At 43.1% G+C, this 19,978-nt stretch overlaps 1 protein-coding gene across 4 annotated transcripts; it reads left to right on the forward strand.

The window, feature by feature from the left end:
• Positions 1-432: 432 nt before the first annotated feature.
• LOC138792263 (uncharacterized) lies at positions 433-17,359 on the forward strand. 4 transcript variants are annotated; one of them, XM_069969479.1, is made up of 10 exons: positions 435-607; positions 2,722-6,333; positions 7,400-7,571; positions 7,642-7,743; positions 7,934-8,077; positions 9,653-9,693; positions 11,618-11,672; positions 12,344-12,384; positions 15,930-15,984; positions 17,216-17,359. In XM_069969479.1, exons 2-10 carry the CDS (start codon positions 2,935-2,937, stop codon positions 17,248-17,250), a joined length of 4,044 nt encoding a protein of 1,347 aa, XP_069825580.1. In that variant the 5' UTR covers positions 435-607; positions 2,722-2,934; the 3' UTR covers positions 17,251-17,359. The 4 variants fall into 4 exon arrangements, with proteins under 4 accessions (XP_069825600.1, XP_069825610.1, XP_069825580.1 ...); XM_069969489.1 differs by having other exon boundaries at positions 7,645-7,743; XM_069969499.1 differs by lacking the exons at positions 9,653-9,693; positions 11,618-11,672; positions 12,344-12,384; positions 15,930-15,984; positions 17,216-17,359 and having other exon boundaries at positions 433-607; positions 7,380-7,571; positions 7,645-7,743; positions 7,934-8,022.
• The last annotated feature ends 2,619 nt before the right edge of the window (positions 17,360-19,978 follow it).

Genomic DNA, 19,978 nt, shown 5'->3' on the forward strand with positions numbered 1-19,978 from the left:
ATCCGCAGCAGATTTGATGCTGTGTTCAGTTATTTAAATGAAATCTGCTGCGGATCCTGTAGGTGTGAACGCACCAGGGGAAATAGACCTGCACAGAAAGAGTGACGCCTCAGGGCTGCCCCAGTACTGCGCATGCGTACAACTCCGCAGCGTAGTACTGCATTACGTAACGTAAACGCTTTATAACGCTGCTTGTAGTGAAAAAGAACGTGATACTATGCGCGCGAATAAGAAAAAAAAAAATAATCGCACTTTTCACGCCAGGCGTATTTGGTGATAAATCCCCCCGCAATGACAAGCAGTGCGCCACATTGCGTGCCCCCCCCCCCGGAGCACACAGACATTAGATTCCATACAAGACAATGCGAAAGTTTATCCACCCAGCGACTCGCCGCTTCCTGAGCCCCCCCCCCCAAAATATCTTATTGGTTCTTTGAAGTACACTCTCCACTCTTATTGGGCCTTTCCTATGTAGCCGAGTCACGTGATAATGAGCGGCCCAATAGGATTTAGAGCGCGGTTTAGAGTAATTTATGAAGCATTTGGTCTGCGGCTCGGAGGTGAGCTGTGTGGCAGCGGCCCTGCTAGTAACGGTCACCGGGCTGTAGTAAGTAATCGGGTTATACAGCTTCTCAGTCCTCCTCACAGAGGGGCCACAATGGAGCGGGTTGTTGTCTATGTGTGCGGGATCTGCGGCGTGTGGACATCCCTGAGGTGTTCGGCTCCGTTTCCCTATCTTCGTCCCCGGTATTAGTGTCATGTGACCGCTGTCATACATGTATAGAGCTGTGTTCACACTGTGCCCACGGTTACTATATGTTTTGTGTTGGGGCTTAAAGGGGTTGTTCATGGAAAAAGAAAATTCTTTCAAATCAACAGTGTCAGAAAGTGTCAGAGACTTGTAATTTACTTGTTTAAAAAAAAAAAAATCAAGAATCTTGCAGTACTTATCAGCTGCAGTATGTCCTGCAGGAAGTGGTGTGTTCCTTCCAGTCTGACCCAGTGCTCTCTGCTGCCACCTCTGTCCAGAGCAGAAGCAAATCCCCATTAAAAAAAACCTCTCCTGCTCTCCAGACTGGAAAGAATACACTGCTTCCTGCAGTACACACAGCAGCTGATAAGTAGGGGAAGACTTGAGATTTTTTTTTAATACAAGTAAATTACAAATCTCTGGCATCAGTTGATTTGAAAGCAAAAAAAAAAAAATGGTTAATAACCCCTTTAAATGGGCAGTTTCACTTAAAAAAATCCTTTTGTCCTAAATTAATGTTGAATGTTTTGATCAGTCTAGTGATCTTGTGTTTGGCCCCAGCAATCCTTGGAGCTGGGAGAAGCCCCCTGCTAAGCTCTTCACTCCCTGATAAAAAAACTGTGTAAGGGTACAAACACACACACCGTATACGCAGCGTATTTACTGCTGCGATACGCAGCAGATTAGATCTAAATAACTGAACACCGCATCAAATCTGCTGCATATACGGTGTGTGTGTTTGTACCCTAATGGTGCGTTCACACCTACAGGATCTGCAGCTTATTTTCTCCAGCAGATTTCATTTAAATAACTGAACACAGCATCAGATCTGCCGCAGATCCTGTAGGTGTGAACGCACCCTTAATGTATATTTGATTTAATGGGGCTCAAAAGCCCAGTGTACCGCAGTGACCTTACATCCCCTGTTTACATGACATTGCACCCATCAGTGGTCTCAGCAGTCCTGGGATGGGACCACATCATGATTTGGCCATCTTTGTCACATAGAGGTCACTAAACTGTTAGCGTATCCGTATGCTCAGTAGAGAGTGGAGGGGTAAGCCACTTCCAGGTGGATCTAATAGCGACCAGAGTGTTGGCCCCCATACACATTAGCAAACAGGTGTCAAACTTCAGACCTCCAGCTTTTGCAAAACTACAACTCCCATCATGCCTGGCCAAAGCTTTAGCTGTCCAAGCATGATGGAAATTGTAGTGCTGCAACAGCCGGAGGGCCGTGCGTTTGACACCCCTGCATTAGAGAGCCGGCTGCTCCCATCGAAGGTGGCAGGTACTTATGTGTATGAAGGTCCTGACCTAATACAACTACATGGGTGGAAAAATAAAAAATGTAGTAAACTACAAAAACTTTACATACTGTATTTGGTATAGCCCTATTCATACTGATCTGTAGAGTAAAGGTAATGCAACAGCAGAAGATTAAGAAAATAAATTGCACAGTTTTATTTCCCACTTGTCCATTGCCCAAGGAATGAGCTAATAAAAACCGTATGTAAAGTTAAAGGGGGACTCCTTCAAAAAATGTCCTTTAAATCAACAGTTTTTTGTTTTTTGTAGTAAGTGATACATATTTGTAATTTACTTCTGTTTAGAAAACTGAAGTCTTCCAGTACTTATAAGCTGCTGTATGTCCTGTGGGAAGAGGAGTATTGTTTCCAGTCTGACAGTGCTCTCTGCTGCCATCTCTGTCCATGTCAGGAACTGTCCTGAGCAGGAGAGGTGTTTTTTTATGGGATTTGCTGCTGCCCTGAACAGTTCCTGTCTCATGTTGAGGTGTCGGCAGAGAGCACCGTGTCAGACTGTAAATAATACACCACTTCCTGCAGGACATACAGCAACTGATAACTGATAACAGCAAACTCTTTATAAAATACATCTTATTCAGAAAAAACTTTTCCCTTCTTGGTGTTGCAATTCTATATGTAACTGGCCATTCTGCTCTTCTTCAGGTTATAAAAGAAACCTCCACATCAGTCTGTTTCATTGTTGAGGAGTAGCTTCCTTCATATTTCATCCTGGAGGGACGTACCCAAGAAACAACCAGGGTGCCAGCGGGTACAAAAAGCACCTTGCCTCAGCTGCGACGTACGGTCCTCAAGGACATAAAAAATGACCCCAGCGTGAATAATGGAGTGAAACGCCCATCGGGTTTACTGAAGAGGATGAGCGACTCTGGATGTCAGTCCTCACTACAGAGTGTATCAAGGCTCGGGAGAAGTGATATGGAAAAAGATCTAGATTGTGGCTCAGAAATCTCAGTGCAGAGAGTCTCAAAGAACCCGGATAGTACTGCGTCCCCCGGCTTAATAGATGAGAAGTTGCCGTCTATGCTACATGAAGGTCACTTGTCCTCTTCTGACTCCTATACAGCATCTGGCCATCTGAGCATCTCTGACACGTCCTTCTTTGCTGATCCCACGGTTCGCAGGAAAAGTTCGGAGCTTAATTCTGTAGAGATCTCTCTAAATAGTAGTGACAAGTATTTTAGCACTCCAATGCCATCAAGAGAACGGGTCCGGAAGAAGCTCACCCCTGTTATGGAAGTAGACTTTGAATCCAATATGTCAGAGGAATCGAAAAATCTAGAGAAAGTGTCCACAACCGATATGCTTGACGGGGACTCGTACTGTGCCGATGTCTTACCCCATGAAAGTCCCACACAGACTCCATTATATAGGAGCTTCTTTGCCGCTGAGTGCCAAGAAATAGCTAAGCAGATAGAAGGCAAAAAAACAGATGCTAGACAGTCTCCGGGCAAGCGGAAATCTGAGGAATTAGATGTTTCTACCATTGATGCTGAGCCTCCTCCGTATGACTGTACGCCAATGAAGTCCATGCTAGCAAGTGAAGTGGCCAAAATGTTCTGCTCGATGGAATCTAGCCCCGATAAGGAAGGCCTGTCACAGTTTGGGGAGAGTCTTTTGGATCTTGAAAAGACTGATATGCAAATTCCTGAATTTAACTTGCCTGAGTTTGGCATTGACAATACCAGGAGGTATTCTGCCTGCAGCCCTTTACAGCGTTCTCTCATAAGTGGTAATTTATACTCCATCCAGGCAAAGAGGCAGAAGACAGAACCTCTTGAGAAGATCGACTGGGGTGTAAGTGTTAACCAAGGGAATAAAATGTCTCCTTTGCCACATGTAGGCTGTTTAACACCAGAAACTCCCATTGAGAAGTCTTTGTATGTCTGCACCACTGGCAAAGCGATAACTGCGAGTCTTACCAACAATGACGTCCATACGGAACTCTCCAACGTTATAGTAGGACTGACTTCATTGATACAAGATACAGCTGAAGCCCCTTTAGCTCCTGTCAGTACTGCTACGAGTGTTAGGCCTGTACTTGAAGGAACTCCTGTTACACGCCTTAAGAATTTATTCCAGGCAGCTGAACAAAAGCTGTGCACCAATACCACACAAGACATTGTATTAAACTATGAGGAGCTGCCCCCTGCCGATACCACTCATGAGATTGAGCTGAGTCATACTAGACGGAATAGCACGTCAATACATGAAGTGCCACATGCCTTTAATACAACACAAGATGTACCAGTCGGTCAAGAGAAGGTCAATGTAGTTAATACTAAGCGGCTGACTGAAATAGTGGGGATGGGCTCTGGTGGTACTAGACAAGACATTGCACCAGTGCATGCTGACTCTGTTTTTGGCAATACTACACGGGACATTGCACAAGTGCATGATGACGCTGTGTCTAGCAATACTACGCAGGACATTGCACTACTGTCTAGCAATAATACACAGGTAATTGATGTTGCACCACTGTCTGGCAATACTACACAGGACATTGCACCACTGTCTAGCAATAATACACAGGTAATTGATGTTGCAACACAGTCTGGCAATACTACACAGGACATTGCACCACAGTCTGGCAATACTACACAGGACATTGCACCAGTGCATGGTAATGCTATTTCTGGCAATACTACGCAGGATATTGCACCACCGTCTGGCAATACTACGCAGGATATTGCACCACCGTCTGGCAATACTACGCAGGACATTGCACCACAGTCTGGCAATACTACTCATGACATTACACCATTGCATGAGGTGGGTGTTGCAGCCAACACAACACAGATGATCGAAGTGGATTTGCAGATTCCTGTGAATACCACACAAAACGTTCTATCCATGCATGAGAGCAAAGCTGCCAATACACCATGTAAACTGGACGCGGAGCTGCACAATGCCATGCAGAACATTGCATCGATACCTGGCACACCTTTAACAGTCGGTACTCCCATCAACGAGAGTGTTCCCCAAGCCTCAACGGATAGCGCACCAGGAACTATGGCAACTCCTGATGGGATTACAACTAGTTGCTCTCAAGATATTAGTGTAAAGCAAAAGTCTTCAATGGATGTGCGACCAGAAGATGAAGCAACCCATACTCTCCATACCGATGCCGTTCCAGGACCAGTCTGTAATGCCGACCCTTCACATGATGAGATAATGCCAGCTATTCACAATCATTTATTGAAAGACGTGACCCAGACTTCCTTAAATGTATCGGCGCCACATAGCATGAACCTTGCTGCTGCTACCACTACAGAACCAAATGCAGAAATCTCTGTTTCTAACTCTGGCTCAGCTATAAATGCAGAAAATAAAGAGAACCTGATGTTTGACAATCAGAAAAGTGTTTCCAAACTCGACCCTGAGCAAGAAACTTTAGTGGTCAATGATCTGAAAGATTCACCACCTGTAGAGCCAAAAGCGCAAACGTCACATCCTGATTTATCTTGCATTACCCCTGACTCTAGTACACTGGTCAGTCTACCTGCCCAGGCTCAGTGCAATGTTACAGAAGGACATGAGAAATCCAGCGACTGCCGCACAGGAGTGGGGTCCTCCCAGAAAATAGTGGATACCTGCAAAGAATCAAGAGATCGACCATTGCTCTCAGAATCGTGTAGCTTGATCCAGGAAGAAGAAAGTGCTCATGACGTGAGTGTCTTTTCGGTTGGTTCCCTGTCTTTTATCACCTCCACACCTGTTCCTGGACTAAATAATTTTCAGTTTCAGAACAATTGCAGGGAATCTGTGCAGCAGGACCCGAACGTGTCTTTAATATTAGATGATTCTTCAACTAAAGTCCTAGGAGATCAGAGAATGATCCCCCAACAGAAGGCTCATGATGCTCACAGAGTAGACTATAAAGACCAAGGAAAACAAGAAACTTCATGTGGATCATTTCTCCCTCCCAGCATGCAAAGGAGCATGGCTCCTCCATCTGAGGCAGCAACAAAACAAATGCCTTCAACATCGGGCATCCCATCGGCGCGCCGCTCTCTAGCTCTCTACCAACACAAGAGTCAGAATCCAGCAAGGGGATTGGCATTCTCAAAAATTGCACCGAGGAGTGGAATACCGGGAAGAGGCATGATCCACCCTCCTTTGGCCAGACAAAGTTTGCCGAGAGCTACACTAGGAAACCCAAAACAAGCCATGGAGGGAACTGGAGGAAGTGGCATTACTAACAAACTCTCTCAAAGTCGACTTATAACCCCCAAAGCTGGGGCAGTTGCTGTGAAGGTTTGTAGACTTTAATACCTCTCATTTTAAGCGGTTTCATGTTCATACAACTTTTGCTCCATTTTATGGCCAGTCATGGCTCGATGTGAAGCTCAAAAAATGTTTGTGTGAACATAGCCTAAAAGAGAACCTGTTATGTTGTAAAGAAAACCTGTTTACGTTTAATGCGTACCTATCATTAGTAAAAAAAAAAAAATGGAGAAAGACAAGACAAACAGATCCCAACAGTGTCAAAAGTTCAGCAAACGCCCAAAGTCAAACATTTTGGCCTTTATCAAGCTTATGCCTGTGCTTTCTGTGTCTGGACATACAATAAACCTTTGGGCATTTGCTGAACTTTGGATGCTGTTCAACTCTTGTATGTCGTAACATTGACACTAGTGATTGTCGGCTGTGCAGCCTGTATCCTGTATCTAGCTCTGTCACGTGACTGAAATGACTGCTTAATGTAATTCTATGGTGCAGTCTCACTCACACAGATCGGGGAGAGGAACGCACAGCAGCACAGACATCTTACTGGTCTCTACACAGCTGTAAAGCCAAAATTCTGCAGTTTTCATACCTTACTTTATAATAGATTTCTTGGTGCTTGGTCCATTGAAAAAAGGGTGAAAATGCATTTTACTTTGCCCCACCCACATCGGCACAGTAATCTCTGTGATACTTTCAGCGGCTAGGCCCTGCCCTCTAGGGGCCATTGGAATGGGCTGACCTAGAAGGGATGGGGACCAGACCAAGATGCCGATGACATCAGAGTGGCGTAGCCTACTGCAACAATGTAGGTCGGGCAAAGTGGCACAGCGGTCATGAAGCCTCGCCCAGGTGGCACAATCCACCAGTGATAAAAAGAATTTTTCTCTGGACCAAAAATCTATTATAAAGTAAGGTATAACAGCTGCAGAATTTAGGCTTTACAGCTGTGTAGAGAAGTCCTCACACAGAAAGGGGGAGTGACAGTATCACTTTAAGGACTCTATTGTATTCTCTTCAGTCACTCTAAAACCAGTCCCAGTTGTTTAATTTTATTTTTTGTTAACCCTCCATAGATATTTGTATTTCTTTTTAGGCAAAATCTGTTACCCATTCCCAGCTACCAGCTGCTCCTTCTATTAAACCCCCATCACGAATGGCCCCACCCACTACTGGACGTCTCTCTATTGGTGTTCATAACGCTGCTGCCAATCTGCATGAAGCTCCAAGAGCCGACACTGTTTCTGCTGTGCGTCCACCAATATCAGGTAGTGAGAACACAGTGAAGAATAATTTTATATGGCGAAGAGATGTTATGCTAACTTAATTTTTCTTCAGTAGGCCTTAGAGCTGGGCCTCCGAGACCAGGAGCATCCTCAGGACGCCCGCCTCTTCAGCAACTTCAAAAAGCTTCTTTGAAACTTAAATCTCAAGTCCAAGGTGATCACAAATGAACAATTAAGTGTTCTAGAGAGCATTGGATAATCTTTAATAATCACAATGCTTTAATCTCGTATAGCTTATATAGTGGTAACTTAGATGCCAGGTTGGTACATATTACTAGAAGTCCTATTTTAACAATGTAGAACAGCATTTGGGCGTCTTTTGACGTTTCACATTTCTGTTACAGGACCTGTAACTAAGAAAACTCAGAGAGAGCTTCCTACACTTAGGTCTCAAAAAGAAAGTAGCCAAAGAGCTGAAAGCAGATCCAGCACAAAACAAGCAACTTTTCCACTGGACTCCACTGAACAAGCTGCTGCCTTTCAAGAAGGTATTCAGATGTAACTGTATTACAGTGTTGGTTTACTAGAGGGGCAGCACTGTTTACCCTAATGACGCCCCATACTAATGCCCTTTGTCATCAGAATATCATATCCTATCGCCTATTTATTATGTAGCACTGGCCCTTGGTTAATCTGCCTGTGTAATGCTCTGCTAAATACAGACCAGCTCTGCTATTGTTTCCGCCACGTCACCCGCGGATTTGGCTGATCCACCAGCTTTTTGGAAAGTGCTAAGGGTGGTATTACACGGGCTGAGCAGGGCCCGATAATACCTGTAAACGAGCCGCGATCTGCTAGATCGTTGCTCGTTTACTGGGCCTATTACACGGCCCGATAATCGTTTGACAAGCGCTGCAAGGACATTGTTACCGATGTCCTTGCAGCCCTTGCTAAATTGGCATACATTACCCATCCACGTTCCAGGGCTGCTGCTGCCGTCCGCTTCTCCCGGGGTCCCGCGCGCGCTCTAGCTTCACAGCGGCCTGTCAGCTGGTAGGCCGCTCAGCCAATCACAGGCCGGGACCGCCGCGGCCTGTGATTGGCTGAGCGGCCTACCAGCTGACAGGCCGCTGTGAAGCTAGAGCGCGCGCGGGACCCCGGGAGAAGCGGACGGCAGCAGCAGCCCTGGAACGTGGATGGGTAATGTATATCGTTAGTCGCCGGCCACTCACCGCTATTACACGCAGCGGTGCATGGTCGGCGCCCGACGTAAATAGGGTCTAACCTATATCAACGATCAGCCGATGATCGTTGTCATCGGCTGATCGTTGCATTTATTACACGGAGCGATAATCGGCCGAATCTAGCCAATTCGGCCGATTATCGTTCCGTGTAATAGTACCCTAAGTGTGGCCTAAATTAGCTGAAAAGTTGCGTATATTTGCGCAGCTCATTGTTTGTCCCATGGGTCTCCAGCTGTTGAAAAACCACAATTCCCATCATGCCCAGACAGCTAAAGTTTTGGATTTGGCTGTCCAGATATGATGGAAATGTAGTATTGCAACAGCTGGAGGGCTGCAGTTTGGAGACCTATGGTTTATCTCAAAGAGTTGGGGTTAATGGATAATAAATTCCTCCCCGTTTTTTTTTTTTTTTTTTTTTTTCTGCTGAATTTGCTGTTCACTCTCTGTTGGGCTGCGTCCATCTCTATTAGATGTGTCACCAAGTCAGACTGCAGGAAGCGATGGTGAGGCAATGCTGTGTTGACAACTCTAGAGTCTTGATCTACCCCCTGCCATCTGCTGTTCACTGCCTCATGTTAGAGGGTTTCTGTCTCTAGTAACAGAAACTGCAACACATACACATGAATTTGGCGAAGAGTCTTAAAATGTGCGCTGTGCAAGAGACTGTGCACCCCTGCTCTGTTCTCTAGAGCTGGGGTAGGGAACCTTGGCTCTGCAGATGTTGCAAAACCACAAATCCCATCATGCCTGGACAGCCAAAGTTTAGCACTGTCCATACAAAGCTTCCCAGCCTTCTTGCCACATTTGCGTGAGCAGGGCAGGTTATTGTTTACTTTTTTGTAATTCTTTCTAACCTTCAGCTATATTTTCCATTAATAGTGATGACTGAATCCAATCATGAGAAATCTCGGCACCCAGAGGTATTTACCAGACTTTTCTAGTTATATTTGTATTGTTTAGGCGAATGTGACCACAATGCTGTAAGTGTGAAATATAATGGTTGGCATTTTCCTGTATTAAAGGGGTACTGCAGCGAAAAGCTTTTTCCCAATAATTGACACACATTACAAAGTTATATAACTTTTATATAACTTTGTAATATACTTAAATCATCTTTCCCCCCCTCAATCTCTTAGGAAGTGAAGTAAACTCATTCTTGCCTAATGACTGTTGGCCCCAGGCTGCTCTGTGGCAGCCATTTTGTGACAATGACATCATTAAGATGGATGATGGTCTAAGCCCTGTTAGGCCAGCCTCCCTTTGTCAGATGACACAGGTTGCTACGCTCTGATTGGCTGAGCAAGCTGTAAGCCATCTAAGGCCCCGTTCCCACTGAGCAAAGGTAGCGGAATTCCGTGACGGAATTGTCCGCCGCGGAATGCCGTTAGACTCGCATTATGGGAGGCGCACGCTCCTGCTCTGTACGCGCTGAAGAAAGAAGCGAAGAAAAAATTTTAAAAAAAACAGCTGGAGCTTCAGTGACCTGCCAACAGCGGTAAATTCAAACGGAGACAGACTTAGGAGGGATGGTAAGTTGGGAAACTGGTTATGTTTTTGTTTTTTTTTTTAATCAGCGCCGGAGTACCCCTTTGGTTCAGTGAATCTGCTTTGGTACTAGTTTCTCCCTGTATAGGCATTTAATTTAATGACTGGCTATGGTGGGTGGCTAACGTCTGACATGATTGCTGTCAAAATGTCGCTGCTGGGTAGTTATGGAGCTTTCCTTCAACTGCTTCTTGTAAAAAAAAAAATTTAATAAATAGAGATCAACCATTTTGATTTTTGAACAATTCTCTCCTTAAAGGGAATCTCACTAGGTTTATGCCGCCTTAAATGAGGGTAGCATAAACTAGTGACAGAGATGCTGAATAAATGTGTATTACTTCCATTATTCTGTTCAGCCGTTCTCCTAATATGCAGGAGAATAGGATTCTTGCCACACCCCTCCCCCCACCCTTCAGCTGCTGATTGACAGTTGACTGCATATACACAGCATGGATAGATAACTGCCATTCAGCAGCTGGTGGGCGGAGTTTTCTGATTCTTATGAATTCAGGACTACTAGGCTCACGCTCATAATAGAGAGGACTACTTATTGTCCATGTTATTCAGGAGGATAACTCTGGATCAGCTGCACAGAACAATGTAAGTGATACATCATTCCGTTCAGCTTCTCTTCCTCTAGTTGATGCTATCTTGAGATAGGACAACATAAAGCTGCTGAAAGTCTCTTTAATGCTGAAATTACAACACAAAGAAGGGGGGGGGGGTGGAATCACAAATCTGTTTTATTCAGTATAGTGTATGAACATCATATACGGAAACACATACAAACACACTCTATACTTATTAGTACCAATAACAAGAGATGGCTATCAATAAAGTTATTAATGGTTGGCTGAGGAATGTTATGCTGCACTAAATGCATTTTGGCACCCAAGTCATCAAGATCAACTGACTACAATACATTCTGCCACCCCATACTATAATTCTAGGAATAGGACATCACCAGCTCTATCCTTGAAATTGCAACACCAAGGAGGACAAGCGATTAGGTTATAGTGCTGAATAAGACAGCAATAGAGGCTGGAATGAACGTCTGCCTTCTGTGATGTCCCTTATTTGTCTTGGATGCAGTGATAGCCAGAAATTGGTATGGCGACCATATGAACCATGCCATAAAGAAGCCTTCACAAGGGTCTTTCACACTGGTCTTTTTTCTGGGATTATGACCCACCTGTCATAAGCGGTTGTCATGACCAACTCAGTAACCTGATATAGACAATTATCAGATCAATAGCAATGTTGTAACACTATGCATATTCCCCTTTTTTATGTACTCAGATGAGTAGCTGTTGTCAACTTGGGAAGGCGTATGAAGACTTCAAGAGACATTATGGTGAGAATCCCTTCTTATATCATTCTTGTTTGCAGTAATTTGAATTAATGATCCAAGGAAATTCTCAATTTATCCCCCTATCCAGATCACAAGGGGTCAAACTGCTGGAACTGCAAATTTTGGCAACACAGCCCTGGGCTTATGTTCTTGCGGCAAATTGCTGACAAGCAGTGCTGATTCATTGGTCTATGAAGCTGCTAGAGATAACCAAGCGTTGCATTTGGTTATCTCCAGCAGCTCCATAAACAACGAATTAAATGGCAGAGGCCTAAGCAGGTTATCCAGCGTTAGAAAACCATGGTTACTTTCTTCCAGAGACAGCACCACTCTTGTCTCCGGTTTGGGTGCAGGTTTTGCAACTCCCTTCCATTGAAGTGAATGGAGCTTAATTGCAAACCACACCTGAATTGGAGACAAGTGGTGCTGTCTCTGGAAGAAAGTGGCCATGTTTTTCTAACGATGGATAACCACTTTAAATTCTCTCCCCTGTAATGTAGAAGGGCTATATTGGAGTTTGTTTAACATGCTCTTCAAACCACCACCACTTCCATTTTTATCTTGGAAATGCTTAGTGCCCCAGTAAAGAAATCTATATGATTTTCTCAGTTGTTTTGCTATTGCTTTATGTATAATTCTCTCTAACATCCAGGAATACTTTTTTCCCCTAACAGAGTTGGCTAAATCAGAGAATGAAACATGCCGGGATGTAGAGGTATTTACCAGCCTTCTCTAGATTCTAGCTACCATAATGTAAACTGGAAAAATATAGCTTGACGTTTCCATAGTGAGTTGAGTGTGTTGAGTGTAACTGCTTTGGTACTGGATCCTCCCTGCAAAGGCATTATACAGGGTTTCCAATTTAAACATACTTGTGCCCTTTCCATAGGAACTAAAACACTATACCCACACAAGGCCATGAGCCCATACAATGTCCTTAAGGGTACAAACACACACACCGTATACGCAGCGTATTTACTGCTGCGATACGCAGCAGATTAGATCTGAATAACTGAACACAGCATCAAATCTGCTGCATATACGGTGTGTGTGTGTTTGTACCCTAAAGGGGTTATCCAGCGCTACAAAAACATGGCCACTTTCTTCCACAGACAGCACCACTCTTGTCTCCAGTTTGGGCGGGGTTTTGCTGCTCTGTTCTATTGAAGTGAATCAAGCTTCATTACAAACCGCACCTGAACTGGAGACAAGAGTCGTGTTGTCTCTGAAAGAAAAAAAAATTTCTTCTGTCATTTTTATGCATTTCAAGCAGCCCATTGGCTTCTAAAGGATTCCTCTAACGAAATCCGCCCAAAGAATCCTCAACTGACTTACCAGATGAACGGAAAGCCAGTAGAAACCTATTGGAGCCAAGACCGCTCATTATTTATTTATTTATTTATTTATTTATTTATTTATTTATTTTTTAGTGAAATTTTTAGCGCATTTTGAGGTAGAATCCGCTCTAAATTCTGCCAGGATTGCTCAGTGTATACTATATGTGTGTGTGTGTGTATATATGTATGTATGTATGTATGTATGTATGTATGTATGTATGTATGTATGTATGTATATATGTATGTATATATGTATATATGTATATATGTATGTATGTATATATGTATATATGTATATATGTATATATGTATATATGTATATATGTATATATATATATAATTTACCCTAAGGAAAGAGAGTCGCCGGAAAGATGAAGTATGCAGCTGCGGGGGAGCTGTCAGCAGGTTCATTTGCACAAACCTGCTGATAGTTTCACTTTAAGATGTAGGCGATCAACAGTGGGGAAATTTGATACACTTCCGATTTTGCAGGCTTTCCCACCTACAAAGGGGTGTGTAATTTTTATGGTAGTTACACTTAAAGTGTGAGAGACAGAATCTATTTTTAAAAAATCCAGAATTTTTTTTTTAAATAAATTAAAATTTTATTGCATAAAATAAGCATTTGATCACCTACCAACCTGCAAGAATTCTGGCTGTCACACACTTAGGGCCCTTTTACACAGAAAGATTATCTGACAGATTATCTGCCAAAGATTTGAAGCCAAAACCAGGAACAGACTATAAACAGAGATCAGGTCAAAACAGAGATCAGGTCATACATGAGAGCCTGAGATTTCTCCTCTTTTCAAATCCATTCCTGGCTTTGGCTTCAAATCTTTGGCAGATAATCTGTCAGATAATCTTTCTGTGTAAAAGGGCCCTTAGTTTTTCTTCAAGAAGCTCCTCCTCGTCTTCACTCATTACCTCTATTATTTGCACCTGTTTGACCTCATAACCTGTATAAAAAAAACACCTGTCCACTCCACACACTCAATCACACTCCAGCCACTCCTTCATGGCTAAGGGTCCATCTACTCAGACAGATTATCTGCCAAAGCCAGAAACCGACTATAAACAGAGATCAGGAAAGACTAAGGGTGGTATTACACGGAACGATAATCGGCCGAATTGGCCCGATTCGGCCGATTATCGCTCCGTGTAATAAATGCAACGATCAGCCGATGACAACGATCATCGGCTGATCGTTGATAAAGTTTAGAACCTATTTTCGTCGGGCGCCGACCGCGCACCGCTGCGTGTAATAGCGGTGCGTGGCCGGCGACTAACGATATACATTACCCATCCACGTTCCAGGGCTGCTCCTGCCGTCCGCTTCTCCCTGCGTCCCGCGCGCGCTCTAGCGTCACAGAGGCCTGTCAGCTGATAGGCCGCTCAGCCAATCACAGGCCGCGGCGGTCCCGGCCTGTGATTGGCTGAGCGGCCTACCAGCTGACAGGCTGCTGTGACGCTAGAGAGCGCGCGGGACCCCCAGGAGAAGCGGACGCAGGAGCAGCCCTGGAACGTGGATGGGTAATGTATGCCAGTTTAGCAAGGGCTGCAAGGACATCGGTAACGATGTCCTTGCAGCTCTTGTCAAACGATTATCGGGCCGTGTAATAGGTCCAGTAAACGAGCAACGATCTAGCAGATCGCTGCTCGTTTACAGGTATTATCGGGCCCTGCTCGGCCCGTGTAATACCACCCTAAGATTTCTCCTTTTTAAATCCATGCCTGGCTTTGGCTTTAAATCTTTGGCAGATAATCTTTCTGTGTAAATGGACCCTTAGACTGAAGAGCTGTCTAAGGGCCCTATTACATCAAAAGATTTATCTGACAGAATTCTGCAGCCAAAGCCAGGATTGGATTTAAAAAAAGAGGAGACATCTCGGTCTTTATGACCTGTTCTCTGCTTATAGTCTGTTCCTGGTTTGGGCTGAAAAAAAGATTATTTGTCAGAGGAATCTGTTGGTGTAATAAAACTGTAGACCTGCACAAAGCTGTGATGGGCTACAGTACAATAGGAAAGCAGCGGAAAGCAGCTTGTTGGGAAGGCAACAACTGTTGGTGTAATTATTAGAAAATAGAAGAAACATGGCTGGCTGTCAGTTTTTCTTGGTCTATGGCTCCATGCAAGATCTTGCCTTGTGGGGTAAGGATGATTCTGCAAAGGTCAGGAAAAAGCCCAGAACTACAAGGAAGGACCTGAAAAGAGCTGAGACCATAGTCTCAAAGATTACCGTTAGTAGTTATTGTCATACATATTGTTGAGCATATTATTGAGCAGCAAGAAAGGCTCAATACTGATAACCTGGATTATTATGTACTATAAGATATGTGATCAGATTTATTGCATAGGTCCACACCAATGTATTCTACGGTTCATAATGTGCTTCACTACAAAAATCCAGACCTTATCAGACCTGCCAAATGTATAATAGGAAACACTTTTGGTATACAGTTTATGATATAGCACATGATTGTGCATAAAAATTCTATTGTGTAACTATAGTCTCAGTGGCTGCATGGGTCATACTTGAGTAGATAGAATGAGCAGCGCAATGAAAGTCTAAGGCTGGGTTCACACTATGTTTTTGCAAATCTTTTTTTATAACTGACACAAATTATGTCAACCACATTTTTGTGTATGCTAAAAAAAGGATCTTTTTTGATCCATTTTTTTTATAATGGAAGTCAATGGAAAAACGGATTAAAACGAATGCACACAACTGCATCCTTTTTTTTTCCCATCAGTTTTTTGCAAAAAAACTGATTGCAAAAACAGTGTGAACCCAGGCTAAACAGTTAATGATTGTTGGGGAAAGGTGACAAATGTGCCTAATGTTTTAGCTGAGCTGGTGCTATTCATTGTAACTTTGTAATATAAAATCACTGATCACTTTTTTTTTTTTTTTTTTCTTAGATATGTAATTGTGCTCAGCTTCTAAAGATGTATGAAGACTTTAGGAGACTTTTTGGTGAGAATATTTAAGTGCAGCTTAGTATTTCTTTTCCTGCATCATGAATTCAGTTCGTTTAATAACATAATCTTAGGGTGCCTTTACACCGAGAGATTTATCTGACAGATATTGAAGCCAAAGCCAGGAACAGACTATATACAGAGAACAGGTCGTAAAGGAAAGACTTATTTATTCTCCTTTTTCAAATTCATTTCTGGCTTTGGCTTCAAAAATCTGTCAGATAAATCTCTGTAAAGGCACCCTTATATGCTAGCCAGTGTACAGCTGGAATTATGCTGGTAAACATCACATTGCTAATGGAGAGGATTTTTTTTCCATCCAACTGATTGTGCACAATACAATAAGTGCAGGGTAATGAGGTTTAAGATGTGTGTAACATGGGAGATTGTATATTGTGCCAGAACTAAATCTACAGTCTACAGATTTGCAGAAGGAAATTCTTGTTCTACTAACATGTAATTGTGCCCTACAGCCTATGGTTGTATCCATGTTTTCCTGGACTTCCCTAGGGTCACAGGGTCTGCAGCCACAGGGAGTCAAATGCTGAGCGTTCAGGTTCGAGGAACGCTACTAAATCTGAATAGTTCGACCTCCTCTTTTAACAGTAGTGATGACTATATTAGTTCATTAGGTGACAATGTAGTTTAATCCATAATTTATCCGTAATTTAATGAGAATCTGTCAGTTCTGCCCTAGATTATGAAGCTGTGCCTCCCTCTGTTTAACAAGCAGGGCCCAGCACTGTAAGAGGAGTTCTGCATGTCAGTCATGTAGGGCAGGGATGGGGGGGGGGGGGATCCAGGAGGTGAGTGGTGATGCTTCGTATAAAGGTGTGTTCCTAGACCGTGCAGCTCCAGATCTTTCCTCTTCTACCTGGTTTAGAGATGAGCGATTCGTGCAGGACCTGCTAGCTTAGCCAGAAAGTTGTCAAAAAGACAGGGGGCTGAAAGGTGACTATTGGGAGCTGTGAAATTCTCTAAAGCAGAAATTCGGGCAATCCTTTTTTTTTTTTTTTTTTTTTTTTTTGTATATGAATTATCATTGAGTAAAAGTTATATGCCACTTTGCCCTGCCTCCTTAACACTTCAGCCAGATGGATAAAGTGCGTTGTAGTCATGGCTCCACCATCTCTGGTGGTATGTACTAAGCTGATGGATTCCCTTTAATGTAAAATTGTATTAAAACCACTTTTTTTTTTTTTTTTATTATTATTATATTTTATCTTTAGGTCAAGTGGACTTGAGCTATACGGCTGATACGTAATATGAAGATATCGCAACACTCTGCCTCACCTGTGCCACAGTTATCTGTACCATAAAGAACAGAGATGTACACTGCTGTAATACTGTAATTTATAGGTTTTTCTAATGTGTAAAGTGAAAAAATAAACACTTATCACTGTATCAATAAATAAATATATTCTTATTTTGGTGGGTGGATCATGTACAATGTGTGTGTAAACGAGTATGTGGATATACCAGGATTAAGATATAAGATTCAAGCCATTCCTCTATCCTGTGCATCTGTTTGTTTAGGCTCCACTTTCTCCCCATTGGCTGTAAGAGCAAATGATGGGGTAATCCTTTCTCCTCATGTCCTAGTCCTTGAATTGGACCTTGTGTATACTCAAATGCGAATCCCGCCTTCCTCAGTGTCACACTGTTTTACTATGGGAAGGCTCGCACTCCTGCCGCTTTCCGCTCAAAGAATTGACTTGTCAATTCTTTGACCAAAGGCACGCTAGCCCTCCTATAGAGACTCTGTTTGACACTGAGGCAGGTGAAGAATTCCACAACATTTACTCAGTGTGAACATACCCTTAGGGCGCAAAATGTGCCCAAATCTTCATCAAATCTACGATTGTTACATTTTTGTCACGTAACTTTGTAATATAACTTTTGTAAAGAAAATATGTTTTCATTGATGGGTAACACACAGCCCTCTGCTGCCACCAGTGGATGTGTCGAGAACTGCAGGTCTTCAGAAGCCCTGGTGTGGGCACAAATAGATTTTGCTGCATGCAGTGTTGGCAATACTGACATTCCCCTAATGTCTATTCTAATAAAAGAGTAGATATTATAGCTGGGGAAGCAACCTGCGTCAGTAGTGCTGCAATAACTGCTCAGTGACGCAGAGCAAGTGGTGAAAACTCTGCTGTGCTGTGGCTGTTCTTTGGGGCGATTATAGAAGTCTCCAAAATAAAGATCAACTTATTTCTGTAGTCCAAAATGTTCATTTCCTGATTGTCCTATAGCATATGGTGTGGGTACTATATATATACAAGATGGCCTCCTGCTTCTAAACACAGACTCCTAGTAGGCCTGGGCCCTCTGTTTATTAAGGCAGTTAGGGTTGTTAGGGCCAGTTCACATGGAGTAAAACTAGCGGAATTCCGCCTGCCTCCGTGTCATACAGGCAGTCAATGGGGAGGGCTCGCGCGCCTCCTTTCTGAGCGCCTCCGCTCAGAATAATATATACATGTCAATTCTTCCACATGAAGAGAAAAGGTGCGAGCCCTCCCATAGACTGCCTGTATGATCTCCAGTTTTACTCCCATGTGAACTGGCGCTTATGCTGCTCTAGCCATCTTTGGCCTTGGTTATATACGTATCCACCATAAATACCTAACATCCTCCTTTTTGTGGATATTATGCTAATATTTATAACCATTACTATTCACACACTAGCTACCATTATAGCCACCTGTTTGTTGTTATGCTGCGCTCTCTATGCTTCCTGCCTTTTTACAAACCATATCTAAATGTAATAGATTTTCCTAACTTTATCTTGCTTCACTGTGCACATATCATATATAAACCTATGTATTGGTGTTGTAAATGCTGGGCATCCAGGGCACAAGTCTAGTACCCTGATTTGCATGGTTACCTTAACTCATATTTGTGTTAAAATGCCATTTTTGGCACAATTTTTCTGCACATTTTCCTAAATTGTGGTACAAATGGTGTTATTTTATAGAAATAACTGTGAAAAGCATGAAAGTCATACTAAAAAAAACAAAGAAAAGAAAATTTCAGAGGACTGCTGCTGAGCTCACTAAATTGTAATTGATGGCACAGGAGAGCTCTGAATGCCCCACCTACAGTTCCTGTATTTTCTTTTGTCATAGACAAATATGTATTGACAACAGGCAGAAGAGCAGAAACGCCTAGTGGCTGAAGTAGTAACTTTTTTACACACAAAACTTTTTTTTTTTTAAATAAAAGTGTATGACAAATGTTAGATATTGATGCCTCGGTCCAAATATGCAAAGTTGTTTTTAATGACAGTGTCGCGTTAACTTTTCTAAGGCTGCCTTCGCACTGCCTTAAAATCCTGTAAAAATGCACTTTTATGGGAGGAAAACGCCATAATCTGGTCCTCAGGGGGGTTAACTTAACCCTCTATTGGCTAGACTGTGCTCTTCTTGCAATCAGTTGGGATTAGGCTGCAGCTGCTCCTCAGAGCCCGGCACACTTCTAGCTCAGTGTGCCGGGCTCTGGTGAAGAATGAAGATGTCTGAGTATAAAGCCCCCAACCCCCAGCAGTGTGACCATCCAAACAAGGAAGGGGGCATTTAACCCCCTTCCTTGCTGGGATTGGTACAGTGTTAGATTAATTTGGCCTCTATGGGATTAAGTGTGGATGCCATGCATGCTCACTTAAACCCTTGTGTGGCAGACTGTAAGGTGCAAAACACCTGTCAAAATGATGGGTGTTCTGCTCCTGCCTTTTTTGTGTTTTTTCCAGATATCAGTAACCAGCGGAGTTTGGTGTCTTGGATTTTTTTTTTTATAAAGTGATCAACAAGGGGTGTGGGAGTGTCATCTTTTAAATAGAACACTTCTCAATTGTGCCGTGTGTTTATTTCTTCTTTTTACAAGCTTAGTAGTGGAAGCAGTCTGATGGCATCTGTTACTAAGTTGTGCCTAGTATTAGCTGACTTACCCCCTCTAACACTAACCCCCTCATTATTACCCCAGTACCCACCACA

The sequence above is a fragment of the Dendropsophus ebraccatus genome, chromosome 1, assembly GCF_027789765.1.
Source record: "Dendropsophus ebraccatus isolate aDenEbr1 chromosome 1, aDenEbr1.pat, whole genome shotgun sequence".
Classification (NCBI taxonomy): domain Eukaryota; kingdom Metazoa; phylum Chordata; class Amphibia; order Anura; family Hylidae; genus Dendropsophus; species Dendropsophus ebraccatus.